The sequence below is a fragment of the Bos grunniens genome, chromosome 16 (assembly GCF_055505025.1).
Source record: "Bos grunniens cultivar Pamir isolate PY7600 chromosome 16, Bosgru_T2T1.0, whole genome shotgun sequence".
Taxonomy (NCBI): domain Eukaryota; kingdom Metazoa; phylum Chordata; class Mammalia; order Artiodactyla; family Bovidae; genus Bos; species Bos grunniens.
The window spans coordinates 33,861,485-33,876,905 of NC_141180.1; the positions used below are offsets into that span (position 1 = coordinate 33,861,485).

The 15,421-nt window shown below is 51.6% G+C and overlaps 1 protein-coding gene across 4 annotated transcripts in view; it reads right to left on the reverse strand.

The window, feature by feature from the left end:
• The window catches only part of CHD5 (chromodomain helicase DNA binding protein 5), a 68,996-nt gene that overhangs the window by 24,199 nt on the left and 29,376 nt on the right, over nt 1-15,421 (reverse strand). For all 4 annotated transcript variants that reach the window (XM_086344153.1, XM_086344152.1, XM_086344151.1 and 1 more), the window contains exons 12-20: nt 10,201-10,332; nt 10,007-10,115; nt 8,558-8,749; nt 8,269-8,469; nt 4,767-4,904; nt 4,557-4,678; nt 3,587-3,760; nt 3,087-3,228; nt 1,350-1,481 (exon numbers count right to left, since the gene is read on the reverse strand). In XM_086344153.1, coding sequence (XP_086200279.1) covers nt 1,350-1,481; nt 3,087-3,228; nt 3,587-3,760; nt 4,557-4,678; nt 4,767-4,904; nt 8,269-8,469; nt 8,558-8,749; nt 10,007-10,115; nt 10,201-10,332 — 1,342 coding nt within the window. The remainder of the gene's footprint in view (nt 1-1,349; nt 1,482-3,086; nt 3,229-3,586; nt 3,761-4,556; nt 4,679-4,766; nt 4,905-8,268; nt 8,470-8,557; nt 8,750-10,006; nt 10,116-10,200; nt 10,333-15,421) is intronic.

Sequence of the window (15,421 nt, forward strand, 5' to 3'; positions counted from 1 at the left end):
ACTAGACCGCCAGGGAATTCCCCCTGCAGGCTCGTTCTGGATGTCAGGGCCCTGTCTCTGTCACTTTCTCTTTGTGCAAACTTCTAGAAATTGTGCAGTTCTCCCTACTTGGTCCCTCAAGACGTCAGTTCAGAATCATGTCTTATGTTAGCAGGGGACTAGAGGATTCTGGAGGCTTCCCTGGTAGCTCAGCTGATAAAGAATCCACCTGCAATGCAGGAGACCCTGGTTCAAGTCCTAGGTCAGGAAGATACCCTAGAGAAGGGACAGGCTTCCCACTCCAGTATTCATGGGCTTTCCTGGTGGCTCAGACAGTAAAGAATCCACCTGCAATGCAGGAGACTTGGGTTCGATACCTGGGTTGGGAAGATCCTCTGGAGGAGGGCATGGAAACCCACTCCAGTATTCTTACCTGGAGAATCCCATGTACAGAGGAGCCTGGCAGGCTACAGTCCATGGGGTCACAAAGAATCGGACACGACTGAGTGACTGAACAGAACACAGGGGATTCTGGATCCATTGTCCAGGCCAGCCTACAGTCACAGGCTTGATCTGCTTTCCCCAGATCCCTCGGCCTGCTGCAGGCCCCTAGTGGGATCAAGGGCTGGTGTCACCAGCAGACTTTTACCCAGAGTACACAGAGGAGCCACATCTTAGTCTCTGGTTTGAGCAATGGACCTGGCTCAGTCCAACCATCAGGCAGCATTTTTCACACCAGGCTTGAGGAGCATCACTGACTCCTGTCACAGACATGTGTCTACCTCCATCTCACACTCTAGACTGTGTCTTAAGAACAAGAGCTGGACCCCTGTGGCTAGCACAGAGCCTGACATACGACAAGTGCAAAAGGACAAAGGAACAAGTGCACTGATGATCAAATCTCTGAGGCTAGACAGCCCTGCCCTCTGACCACCTCCAAAGCAATGCTCTAAGTGCAACTTCAGGATCAAGCTTCAGAGAGGACTTCCCCGAACTAACCCAACACAGGGCTCCTTGTGAACCAACCCAAGGGGCCCCACCTTGGGTTGGTTCATGGGAAGTGGGGCTGCAGGGGTGAAGGGTGAGGGCTGTTGTCCCAGCCTGAACAGAAGCTCCAGCAGGAGCAGGCCGGAGGGTCAAGTAGTGGGGAGGACACTGGTCCCCACGGCCAATGTGCCCTAAGTGTCTTGAACTTGGAACCCAGCCAGCTCTCCTTGGTTGCATCATGCCAAGGCCTGGAGGAGTGACTTTTGACACACAACCCACATGGAGATAGCATCAGGCCCTGAGGTCTGCAGGCAGCTTGCACCCTCAACTAGCATGGGCTGCGAGAGGTGGAGAAGCCAGTCAGACACCTGCAGGCGGCTTACCTGGGAGAAGATGAGCACACGGTGCCCTTCATCCCGCAGTTTCTTGAGCATCTTCTGTAGCAGCATGAGCTTCCCTGAAGACTTGACCAGAGAGCTGCCATCATAGGAGCCATTGGGCAGGACGGGGGCCTCCTGCAGACACAGCACAAGGTGGGGTCTTGTGGGGGCTCCCCTTTTCTCTCTGGCTCTCCACCAAAGAAGTCTGGGAGGTGGCAGGGGCCGGGGGGGATGAGGGTCCAACAATGAACTGAGCACCAAGTCCAAGCCCAGGTCAGGCCAGCCTCTGCAGGAACATACGAGCAGGCCACACAGATGCTCCCTGCACTGTGTCCCCAGGCAGGGCTCAGACTCGCCAGCCCTGGCCTCTGTCTCCCGCTGCTGGCACTCCACCAAGACCCCAGACATAGGTGGATGGATGGATGACAGTCTGGAGGCAAGCTGACCTTCTCAACAAGGTTCTAGCCTGGCCTCTGCAGTCCTGCAGGGCACATCCAGGGAAGGCCAACCCAGCCTCCCAGCTGGGAAGACCCTCAGCTCAAAGGCTCTGCTGGGCCAGAGTGGTGAGAGCAGCCTGGGGTTGCCCGAGTCTGCATCACCCACAGCATAGCCGCCACGCTTAACTCAGCATTGCTCTTCCTGTTTGGGGGTGAGGTGGGGGTGTGGGGAGGTATAAACTGTGTAGGGTTTAAACTAGAACCAGAACAGCTGTGAGGGTAATAAGTACCATTGTCCCAGGCTCTTCATGTAGGCACCGAACATGGGCTTTCTCATCTGGTTCTCACTCTTTTGAGAGATGCTATCATTGTCCTCATTTTATAGAGGATAAACCCAGGGCTCCAAGAGGACCACTGATGGTCCTGAGACCACAAGGCTGGGGCCAGGTGTCTAACCGGGGCTCTGGTCTCTCATCTAGGACTGCACATCACAATCACCACCCAGGCCTGCCTCCCTGACTCCCTCAGTGACTGAGTGCAGCCAAGTCATCCCTCGGATACCTGGCCTGGGGTCCCTCAGGCTGTAAGGAACTCTTACATACAGTGTTGCCTATCACTTTATGGTCACACATAGGGGCCCAGGAAAGGAGAGGGCCTGCCCGAGCACTGGACGGAGGTAGGTTTACAGAAACTTCTGGCACAATGGGGACCTGTATCACCTCCCAGTCTTCATACTCGGGGAGGATTGGAGGCTGAAGGCTTGAGCACCTATCCCAGCAGCCAGGGGCACCATGGCAGCCATGATCACTTGCCACGAGGGCCACAGAAAACCCCCAACAGCAGCCACATGCATGTACCATGATCTCAGGCCCCAAACATGGCAGCCTCAGGCACTCACAGTGGTGGTCAAGGGCCCCTATCATGGTGGCCAGAGTGGCAGCCACAGGGGACCCACCACAGCAGCCATAGGGGACCTCCCAAGGTGGCCACAGGGACCTACCACAACAGCCACAAGGGACCTACCACAGCGGCAGCCAACAGGGGACCTCCCACAGCAGCCACGGGGACCTCCCACAGCAGCCACGGGGACCTCCCACAGGGGCCACGGGGGACCTCCCACAGTGGCCATGGGGGACCTCCCACTGCGGCCACGGGGGACCTATCACAGTGGCCACGGGGGACCTCCCACAGCGGCAGCCACAGGGGACCTCCCATAGTGGCCATGGGGGACCTCCCACAGTGGCCACGGGGGACCTCCCACAGTGGCCACAGGGGACCTACCACAGTGGCCATGGGGACCTACCACAGCAGCCACAGGGAAGAGGTAGGGGTGGTTGCAGCACTTCTTCAGGTCCATCATGATGTTAAGCAGTGACACCTGGTTCCCACCCCCCTTGGAGTTCAGTGCCTCGAAGTTCCGCGTGAGGATGAACTTGTAGTACTTCCTGTCACAGAGCAAGGAGGAAAGGCAGTCTGCACGCACCTGGCCATGCCAGCCTCTGAGACGACACTCTGGTCTGCAGGGAGGCTGGGGCCTGGCAGCCAAGCACAGTTGCAGAGAGACCAAGGGGAGCCCCAAGAGGTGAAGCCACAGGCCTGGCATCACCCAGCAAGTTACTGGGGGACAGGACTGATCAGTGAAATCTGAGAGGAGACCCCAAGAAGGAAGCTTATGCAAAAGTTGAGTGGAGGCAAGGGCGAGGCCAAAGGCTGTTTCACCCATCCCAGGCAATGGGCCAGGAAGGCCCACTCAGGCCCTTCTGGCAGAAGACAGGCCCAGGGGACCCAGGGCAGGCCGCTCACTTCTGCATTTGGCTCAACTCCACGCGGACAATCAGCTCAGTCTTTGCCGGCATGTTCTTGAACACATCAGCCTTGAGCCGCCTCAGCATGTGCGGCCCCAACAGGTCGTGCAGCTTCTTGATCTGGTCTTCCTTGGAGATGTCAGCAAACTCCTCCAGGAAGCCCTCCAGGTTGCTGCAAGAAAAAAATGCAATGACAGCCTGGAGGAGGCCAAAGCCCTCTGTAGAGGGAGCCAGGACTGGGGTAGGGAGAAGGCCAACCAGCCCCCTGCCACCTGCCAGAGGGTCAGAAGGCAGGCCAGCTGGCTGGTGGGCCAGAAAGCACAGGCCTTGCTCTCAGTGTCCTTCTAGTCTCCATCTAAGCCTAGGTCACCTCCACACATTGCAGCTGTCTCAGCCACGTACGCTATCTTTCTGTCCTCAAAGCCGTCCTGGACGTGCAGTCTCTAGGACTCTTACCCACATTACAGAGAAGGAAACTGAGGCTGATGGGTGCCCATGGTTATACAGTCCAGCCTTCCCTTGAAGCTATATCTCCTGATTCCAAAATCAGCATTTTTCACCCTGAATCCCCTTTCCAAGCAGGAACATGGCGGTAGGTAAGCAAGGAGGCTGGGGCTCCATCTTCACCCCCATTTCCACCATCACCCCCAGCCTTTAGCCTCCCAGCACTGTCGCTGATGTGATCACTCAGGTCTTTGTGGAGGGACAGGGATAATCTGGGGTATGGTGGAGGGACAGGCACCAAGGAGGACCCTCGAGGTCTTCTGGGTTAGAGCCGAAGAAAAATCGCAGGCTGAGCAGCAGTGGGTGTTCCCCAAGCGCTCAGCGTGTGCCAGTGCACTGCTAACACTCCCATTTTACTGATGGGCAAACTGAGGCCCAGTGAGCAGCCCCAGAGCCAGACAGGCACTGACGCCCCTTCCCTGGCTGCCCTCACTCCACCTCCCCGGCCAGCCCCCCTGACTCACTTGAACCTCTCTGGAGTCAGGAAGTTGAGGAGGTGGAACAGTTCTTCCAGGTTGTTCTGAAGGGGGGTCCCTGTCAGCAGCAGCTTATAATCGATCTTGTAGCTGTTCAAGACCCTAAAGAACTTAGAGGGGAACAGGGGGCCCGTCAGGGGGCACAGGGTGGCCAGCCCACCCAGACAGCTCCAGGGGCCAGTGCTCAGCACCTCCTACCTTGGACTGGTTGTTCTTGAGCCGGTGGGCCTCATCCACCACGAGGCAGGCCCACTCGATGGAGCCCAGGATGGCCTGGTCGATGGTGATGAGCTCATAGGAGGTGAGAAGGACGTGGAATTTGATCTGCACTTCTTTCTGGAGGGAAACGGGAGTGTTTGGGAGGAGAGCTGGGAGGGCAGTGGATCAAGGTCTCCAGAGACAAAAGAGCCAAAAGGAGTGTGGACAGGACCCCCAGAGAGCTCAGGGAGCCTAGAGACTGAGAGGAAGTCACGGGCCACCAAGTCAAGGGGGTCAGCTGAGGCCCAGAGCACTGTCCCCAGAGATCAGAGGAGCAGAGGGGAGCCTGTAGGCAGTTTGCACTCATCCCTGCCAAGCAAGAGACAGGGGTTTGATCCCTAGGTTGGGAAGATCCCCTGGAGAAGGAAATGGCAACCCACTCCAGTATTCTTGCCTGGGAAATCCCATGCACAGAGGAGCCTGGTGGGCTACAGTCTATGGGTTCGAAAAAGAGTTGGACATGACTTAGCAACTAAACATCAACAACTGCTATTTTGAGCTAGACCTTGGTCGAGTTAATTAACCTCCCCAAGCCTCAGTCTCCTCACCTGTAAAAAGGGAGCAATACTGTATTTGGGAAGAATGCCACAAGAATTAAAAGAGCTAAGTATGTGCCTCAAAAAGTTAGACATTCTATCTTCCTTTTCCTGCATTGTCAGGCGGGTCCTTTACCACTAGCGCCACCTTGGGAAGCCCATGGAGAACAGTATGGAGGTTCCTTTAAAAACTAAATCAGAGCTACCATATAATTCAGCAATCCCACTCCTGGCCATGGATTAGGAGAAAATCATAATTTGAACAGATACATGTACCCCAGTGTTCACTGTAGCACTATTTACAATAGCCAAGACATGGAATAAACCTACGTTTCCATCAGCAGAGGCATGGATAAAAATGATGTCATACATATATACAATGGAATATTATTACTTAGCCATAAGAAAAGAACAAAATAATGCCATTTTCAGCAACATGGATGGACCTAGAGATTGTCATATTGAGAGAAGTAAGGCAAAGATAACGACTGCTTATATGTGGAATTTTTGAAAACTGCATAAACTTTTTTTTACAAAAGAGAAACAGAGTCACAGATGTAAAAAACAAACCTGTTTCCAGGGGGGAAATGGGGGAGGGCTAAATTGAAAGATTGGAATTGACATATATACACACTATGTATTAGATAGACCATAAGAACATACTGTGTAGCACAGGGAACTCTACTCAATGCTTTGTAATGACCTATATGAAAAACTAATCTAAAAAAAGAGGGGATATAGGTATATGTATAGTTGATTCACATAATTGTATGCCTGAAACTAACATAACATTGTAAATCAACCATACTCCAATAAAATTTTAAAAAATAGAAACAAACAAAATTACACATAGAATTACTGTACCATCCTGCAATTCCACTTCTGGGTATAGACCCAGAAGAAGTGAAAGCAGGCACTTGAATGAATATGTTTGCACACCCATGTTCATAGCATTATTCACAAGCACCAAAAGGTGGAAACACCCAAGTGTCCATGGGCTGAGTGGTCCATTCATACACATGCAGCGGAATGTTATCCAATCTTGAAAACCTGACACATGCCACAAGGTGCTGAGTGAAATGAGCCAGACACAAAGGACAAATACGGTATGATTCCACTTACACGAGGTACTGAGAATAATCAAAGCCAGAGACCAAAAGGACGAGGCTGCCAGGAGCTGGAGGTAGTCAGTATCTAACAGGGACAGGGTTTCAGTTTTACAAGATGAAGTAGTGCTCAGGAGATGATGGAGTGATGGCTGCAGAGAAGTGTGAATGTATTTGGTGTCCCTGAACTGTACTTGTAAAAATGGTGAAGATGATAAATTTTAAGTTATGTGTATTTTACCACAATTTTTTTAAAAGACAATAAGTTAAACAACTAAATCAGCAAAGCGCCCAGCCCATCGCACGAGCCCGATGTGAGCTCAGAGAGAAGTTGTTTCTGGAACCATTTGAGCTTATCACCCTCATTAAACAAATGGGTATTGAGAATTCCCTGGCAGTCCAGTGGTTAAGGGCTTCCCTAGTGGCTCAAACAGTAAAGAATCTGCCCGCGATGCAGGAGACCCAGGTTTGACCCCTGGGTCAGAAAGATTCCTTGGAAAAGGGAATGGCTACCCACTCCATTCTTGCCTGGAGGATCCCATGGAGAGAGGAGCCTGGCAGGCTATAGTCCACGTGGTCACAAAAAATTGGACACGACTGAGCAACTAATACTTTCCCTTTCACTTTCCAGTGGTTAGGACTCAGTGCTTTCACTGCTATGGCCCGGGTCAGGGAACTAAGATCCTGCAAGCTTCACAGCGCAGCCAAATAAAAGTTACTGGGCATCTCCCAGGGTCACAGTTGTTCCTAGAGGATGGAGAAAGCCAAGGTGAGAACCCTTGGGGAGGTTGGGGATGGTCCCAGCACTGCAGCTAGAGTGAGTGCCATGGCTGCCCAAGGGCCCCCATGTGCCAGCTGCAAGAAGCACTGAGCGCTCCGTGTCCTCGCTTCTCAGAGTGCAGCCTGAGGACCAGAAGTGTGCACACCATCTGGGACTTCGTCAGAAATGCGGAATCTTGGGACTTTCCTGGTGGTCCAGTGGTTAAGATCCTGAGCTTCCACGGCATGGGGCATAGGTTCCATCCCTGGTTGGGGAACTAAGATCCTACATGCAATGCAGCATGACCAAAAACAAATTTTAAAAAAGAGAGAGAACTTCCCTGGTGGCTCAGTGGTAAAGAATCCTCCTACCAATGCAGGAGACACGGGTTTGATCCCTGATCTGGGAAGATCCCACAGAGCAACTGACCCTGTGCACCACAACGACTGAGTCCGAGCACCCTAGAGCTCTGCAACGAGAAGCCACCGCAACGAGAAGTCCACACACCGCAACTAGAGAGTAGCCCCTGCTTGCCACAACTAGAGAAAAGCCGGTGCAGCAACAAAGATCCAGCGCCACCAAAAATAATAATAAACTAAAATTAAATTTAAAAAAGCAGAGGAGACACAGACACACTCAGGGAGACAGCCACATGACAACAGAGGCAGAAACCAAAGAGATGGAGCTGCAAAGCAAGGACGGCCAAGGAAGAGCCACCAGATGCTGGAGGAGATGCGGAAGGGTCCACCCACAGAGCTTCTGAGGGAGCAGGACCCTGCCTGCTGGGTCTCAGACTCCTGGCCTCCAGAACAGTGAGAGGGTGAGTGTTATTCTCTGCCCCGCTCCACTCTGTGCTACTGCAGCCCCAGGACACAAATACAGCAGGTAATCCTGCCTTAAAAGCAACTCTTCGCCAGCCGCTGCCTCCACTAGAGCCCAAAAGAAGAGACCCCAGATAAACTGCAGAACCCTTGTGCACCCCCGCCCCAGGGCAGACTGGGCTCCTGTGCAGAGTCCTTCCCAGGGGGAGGGGTGCTCACCTTCATCCGGAACACCTTCTTCCCACTCCGAATGGCATTGTCCTCAAAGGAAAACTCGTTCTCCCGGATCACAGAGCGGCTCTCCTTGTCCCCCGTGTAGGTGACCACGTAGAAGTCAGGGGCCCACATCTCGAACTCACGTTCCCAGTTGATGATGGTGGATAGGGGCGCACTGACCAGGTAGGGCCCTTTGGAGTGCCCCTGGGGAGGGAGACGGAGGCGCTGAGGCTACCCAGCCACAGCCCACACCAGCCACCGCTTCCCCGGCCGCCCCGCCCAACCCTCGAACCTCCTTGTACAGGGAGTAGAGGAAGACGATGGTCTGCACAGTCTTGCCCAGACCCATCTCGTCGGCCAGGATGGTGTCGGTGCCCTGGGCCCAGGAGAAGCGCAGCCAGTTAAGGCCCTCCAGCTGGTACGGGTGCAGCGTGCCGCCCGTGGAGTCAATGTACCATGGTTGTTTGTCAAACTTGACCGTGGGCTGCAGAAAAAGCAGAGGTTCAGACGTACCCTGGATCCTGGGCCACCAAGGTCCACCAACCTTGCCTGGATGATTCTTTATGCCTGGAATACTCTTCCCACTCCTCTTGTCCCTGCTAACTTATTCATCCTTCAGGCCTCAGATGGAATGCCTCTGCCTCCAGGAAGTCTTCCCTGACTCCAGGCTTGGCTTAGATGTTCCCACATGCTCTCCCAGGGTGGCCCCATACATTTATCAGGGCAGTTTCCCAATGGTTGCATTCTCTGATTTTGAGCCCAGCTTGTGGTCACCATACTGGTCCTATTCGGACACAGCAGGCACTGAGCCAACATCCATTTGATGCTTGCCCAGGGTGCCTGATCCCGAACATCACCCTCTTTGTGCCTCTTAGTCTACAGCTCAAGGCTGTCATCCCCATGAAGTCCCCCTGATGTATCAGACCCACTCACCTTACCCTGCATCTCAGACCCAAGCCAAATCCCCATTTGTGTTTGGACCTTCCATGAGCCCCTGGAAGATGAGCACTTCATGGAACAGGTGGGTAGGGCTTTGCCTCCCAGGGCCAGGTACTAGCAAACATCCCAGAGAGGTTTGCTAAAGGAATAAAAGCCAACCTTCCACTCCCCATAGGCTCAAAGTTCCCAGGTAAGTCCTGGGTCTCCTCCCCCTGAACTGATAAGAATGGTGTGTAATTAGCAAATCAGCTGCTGTACTCCTGAAGTGAGGGGCACTTTTTGATTTAAAGACTTGGAATTACAGAGACTTCTCTGGTGATCCAGTGGTTAAGACTCCACGATTCCACTGCAGGAAGCGCGGGTTCGATTGCTAGTTGGAGAATTTAAGATCCCACATACCACGCAGTACAGCCAAATAAATAAGTAATAAAGGAATATTTGGAATTCACTCATCTAAAAGAACACAAGTTCATAGACTGCTCTGAGAAGAGACTATCTGCTCCCCAGTTTGTGCACCAAGACCCGACCCATCCTTCAAATCTCTCTGTCCCCTGGGAGCTGCCACTCTACAGGATGCTGGGGACCAGGACCCCAGGGTGTGAGTCTCCCCTGCGGGGAAAGCTGGGTCCCCTCATCCCTGTCCCACCAGGTACCTGGCAGGAGTGGGCTGAGCCGCAGCACCCCCTCCCACATGGGCACGGCTCCAGGTGCACAGACCCATGGCAGAGTTCTCCAGAGACCTTGCCCTCCTCCAAGGCCCAGCCTGGGTGGCAACCCCACCCTGTGACCCCTTCCCACTCACATCCACAATGGGTGTGTCCGGGGGCTTCTCCTGTTTGTCATCCTTCAGCTTCTTGCCCTTCTTGACCAGCCTCTTGGGCAGCCTGGCATCCTCTCCCAGCATCAGCTCCCTGAGGAAAAGGACGGGATGAGAGAGCAGAGCTCAGGCCATTGGGAAGGCGGGAGGCTCCACCCAGGGGCCCCAGCGTAGCGCACCTGTGGCCCCAGTAGGCCTGCTTCAGGCTGTCGTAGTAGGGGATGTCAATTTCGTCAATCTCCCAGGTGCACTGGTCGTAGGGCAGGTCTTTCCACTTGATTAGGTAATGTACGTCCCCCTTTTTATCGAAGCTGCAACACGGTAAACAGATGGAAGAGGGCGGGTCATCCGGGCACCAAGGAGGGCACCTCGCAGGATGCAAAGCCTCTCACCCTCACGGGTCTCCTGGGAGCCCCAGCCAGGAGGACAGCACCAGGCAGGGACTCCCAAGGGCCACACAGCTAGTGGGAAGGAGGTAGGAGGGCACGGGGTGAGTGGCAAAGCAGAGGGATATCTGGGTCCCCCAGGCTAGCAGAGGAGCAAATCCAGTGTCCTCCCCATCCTCTGTGGCTGGGAGTCCCACTCCGTCATGAGGACTCCTCTAGAATTCTTGACTGCTGAGTCAGATGGTTCTCCCCTGACCATAGACCTTTGTTTTTTTGCTTAAGAAGTCCCAAGGAGAAACTTCCCTGGTGGTCTAATGGTTGAGAATCCACCTACCAGTGCAGGGGACATGGGTTCCTTCCCTGATCCAAGAAGATTCCATATGCCATTGGGCAACTAAGCCTGTGTGCTGCAACTGCTGAGCCCATGCACCCTAGAGCTTATGCCCCGAAACAAAAGAATCCAGCACCACGAGAAGCCAGCACACCCAAACCAGACGGCAGCCCCCGCCCACCACAACTAGAGAAAGCCCAAGCACGGCAACAAAGACCCAGCATGCCCAAAATAGTAAGTTTTTTTAAAAACTTCCAAGTTATAGGGAGTTCAGGATGGACATGTACAAATCGCTATATTTAAAATAGATAGCCAACAAGGACCTACTGTACAGCACAGGGAACTCTGCTCAATGTTATGTGCCAGCCTAGATGAAAGGGGAGTTTGGGGGAGAATGGATACATGTCTATGTAAGATCGAGTCTCTAAGATGTTCACCTGAAACTGTCACAACAGTGTTAACTGGCTCTACCCCCAGTACAAAATAAAAAGTTTGAAAAGGAAAAAAGAACTCCCAAAGACTGGAGGGGTGCCCATCCCAGTCCAGGGCCCATCCCCACTAAGTAGAGAAGGATATGATTCCTCCAGTGGGTTGTCCTCTCCCAAAGACCCCCGGGGACCTGGCAGCCCAGCCAGCAGCACAGAGAGGGTGCGCCAGAGAAGCCTGTTACACACTGCAGCTTGAATACAGCTCCTAAGGATCTCCCACCCAACACAAGTGCACTGAGCAACCAAGCCGGCGGCACTGCAGGGTGAGGGCGCCAGGGCTCCCCCAGATGGCAGTGGCTAGGCCTGGGGACCACACACAGAGAGGTACCAATCCCCAGTCACCATGGAAACCAATGGCTTTTTTTTTCTTTAATAAATGAGCGGTTGTTATTCAGACCCCGTTCAGGTAATATATTTGGAGGAAATTCACCTGCCCCACTTTGGAGGCAGGGAGAAAAATCGGCATTTACGTTTTGAACATGCAATTTAATAAAGGTAAAAAATTGTGGATCAGTTCAGCGGTGGAGGGGCCTCAAGTCACTGTCAGTGAGGGCAGGGGATGGGAGGAGGAAGCATTTCATAATCAAGAGGGTGGTTTTTTCAAATTCTCCCACACTCCCCACCGCTGCTTCCTGATGGCCCTGTTATCAGGCACTGGCATCCTCCTTGAGCCCCCACAGCAGCCTGTGGGGTTGGTTGCTGATTGTTGAGCTCAGGTGCCTGAGAACCAGCGGTGGCTGACAGGCGGGCACAGGGTAGGGTCCCATTTCCCATTAGAAACACAGAGGCACATGGGACTTCCCTGGTTGTCCAGGTGCTAAGACTCCACACTCCCAAGACTTCTAGTTTTCCAACCAGCGGGGCCAGGTTTGATCCCTAAACGACAGAATGATCTCTGTTCATTTCCAAGGCAAACCATTCAATATCACAGTAATCCAAGTCTATGCCCCAACCAGTAACGCTGAAGAAGCTGAAGTTGAACAGCTCTATGAAGACCTACAAGACCTTTTAGAACTAACACCCAAAAAAGATGTCCTTTTCATTATAGGGGACTGGAATGCAAAAGTAGGAAGTCAAGAAACACCTGGAGTAACAGGCAAATTTAGCCTTGGAATATGGAATGAAGCAGGGCAAAGACTAATAGAGTTTTGCCAAGAAAATGCACTGGTCATAACAAACACCCTCTTCCAACAACACAAGAGAAGACTCTACACATGGACATCACCAGATGGTCAACACCGAAATCAGACTGATTATATTCTTTGCAGCCAAAGATGGAGAAGCTCTATACAGTCAGCAAAAACAAGACCAGGAGCTGACTGTGGCTCAGACCATGAATTCCTTATTGCCAAATTCAGACTTAAATTGAAGAAAGTAGGGAAAACCACTAGACCATTCAGGTATGACCTAAATCAAATCCCTTATGATTATACAGTGGAAGTGAGAAATACATTTAAGGGCCTACATCTAATAGAGTGCCTAATGAACTATGGAATGAGGTTCGTGACATTGTATAGGAGACAGGGATCAAGACCATCCCCATGGAAAAGAAATGCAAAAAAGCAAAATGGCTGTCTGGGGAGGCCTTACAAATAACTGTGAAAAGAAGAGAAGTAAAAAGCAAAGGAGAAAAGGAAAGATATAAACATCTGAATGCAGAGTTCCAAAGAATAGCAAGAAGAGATAAGAAAGCCTTCTTCAGCGATCAATGCAAAGAAATAGAGGAAAACAACAGAATGGGAAAGACTAGAGATCTCTTCAAGAAAATCAGAGATATCACAGGAACATTTCATGCAAAGATGGGCTCGATAAAGGACAGAAATGGTATGGACCTAATAGAAGCAGAAGATATTAAGAAGAGATGGCAAGAATACACAGAACTGTACAAAAAAGATCTTCACGACCCAGATAATCACGATGGTGTGATCACTCACCTAGAGCCAGACATCCTGGAATGTGAAGTCAAGTGGGCCTTAGAAAGCATCATTACGAACAAAGCTAGTGGAGGTGATGGAATTCCAGTTGAGCTCCTTCAAATCCTGAAAGATGATGCTGTGAAAGTGCTGCACTCAATATGCCAGCAAATGTGGAAAACTCGGCAGTGGCCACAGGACTGGAAAAGGTCAGTTTTCATTCCAATCCCAAAGAAAGGCAATGCCAAAGAATGCTCAAACTACCGCACAATTGCACTCATCTCACATGCTAGTAAAGTAATGCTCAAAATTCTCCAAGCCAGGCTTCAGCAATATGTGAACCGTGAACTTCCTGATGTTCAAGCTGGTTTTAGAAAAGGCAGAGGAACCAGAGATCAAATTGCCAACATCCGCTGGATCATGGAAAAAGCAAGAGAGTTCCAGAAAAACATCTATTTCTGCTTTCTTGACTATGCCAAAGCCTTTGACTGTGTGGATCACAATAAACTGTGGAAAATTCTGAAAGAGATGGAAATACCAGACCACTTGATCTGCCTCTTGAGAAATTTGTATGCAGGTCAGGAAGCAACAGTTAGAACCAGACATGGAACAACAGACTGGTTCCAAACAGGAAAAGGAGTACATCAGGGCTGTATATTGTCACCCTATTTATTTAACTTATATGCAGAGTACATCATGAGAAACGCTGGACTGGCAGAAACACAAGCTGGAATCAAGACTGCCAGGAGAAATATCAATAACCTCAGATATGCAGATGACACCACCCTTATGGCAGAAAGTGGAGAGGAACTAAAAAGCCTCTTGATGAAAGTGAAAGTGGAGAGTGAAAAAGTTGGCTTAAAGCTCAACATTCAGAAAACGAAGATCATGGCATCCGGTCCCATCACTTCATGGGAAATAGATGGGCAAACAGTGGAAACAGTGTCAGACTTTATTTTTCTGGGCTCCAAAATCACTGCAGATGGTGACTGCAGCCATGAAATTAAAAGACGCTTACTCCTTGGAAGGAAAGTTATGACCAACCTAGATAGCATATTCAAAAGCAGAGACATTACTTTGCCAACAAAGGTCTGTCTAGTCAAGGCTATGGTTTTTCCTGTGGTCATGTATGGATGTGAGAGTTGGACTGTGAAGAAGGCTGAGTGCCAAAGAATTGATGCTTTTGAACTGTGGTGTTGGAGAAGACTCTTGAGAGTCCCGTGGACTGCAAGGAGATCCAACCAGTCCATTCTGAAGGAGATCAGCCCTGGGATTTCTTTGAAAGGAATGATACTAAAGCTGAAACTCCAGTACTTTGGCCACCTCATGCGAAGAGTTGACTCATCGGAAAAGACTCTGATGCTGGGAGGGATTGGGGGCAGGAGGAGAAGGGATGACAGAGGATGAGATGGCTGGATGGCATCACCGACTCGATGGACATGAGTCTGAGTGAACTCCGGGAGTTGGTGATGGACAGGGAGGCCTGGCTTGCTGCGATTCATGGGGTCGCAAAGAGTTGGACACGACTGAGCAACTGATCTGATCTGATCTGGGGAACTAGGTCACACACATGTGCAAGTAAGATTGCACATGCCACAGCTAAAGTCCCAGCACACTCAAATCAATAAATAAAAAATTAACACAGAGGCTCAGAGCCCAGAAAATGGGAGCCAGCGTTGGGATCTGAGTGGAAGACTCAGGTTCTGAAGCTCTGCTCTACCCAGCTCCTGCCTTCAGGACACATGCGGTCTGTTGGACCCCAAGTCACTCTGAGACAGAGCCTCCATGGATCCTACCCTGTGCCCACCTGTCAGCCACCTGAGCTCAAGAATCAGCAAGAGCTCCCACCACCCACAAAACCAAAGCCAAACTCTTGGAGGCCTTCTGCCTTGGTCTTTTTGTCTGGTCTCTGCAGCCTCTGACCACTGGTACATAGGGAATTTTTGATTGCTCGGTGAAGGACTATCAAGGGCACTGGAACTTGGAATAGTGGCCAAGAAAACAAGTCCTGCCATCAGGGAAGAACTGGGTTCCAATCCAAGCACCCCTGCCTGTTGGCTGTGTGACTTTGGGCAAGTGACTTAACCTTGATGGTGTCCACAAACACAAAGGTAGAGGTAAAAGGCCTACCTCTTGGGTAGATGGCACTCAGTGGTGATAGCTGTGTTATAAAGAGGAGCAAACGTGTACCCACACCCACAGCTCAGGCCCGTTGTGGTCCCCCGGACCCTCCCACAGGTATCAAGCAGAGGCCTAGGAGCACAAGGGTCCCAGCCCCCCAA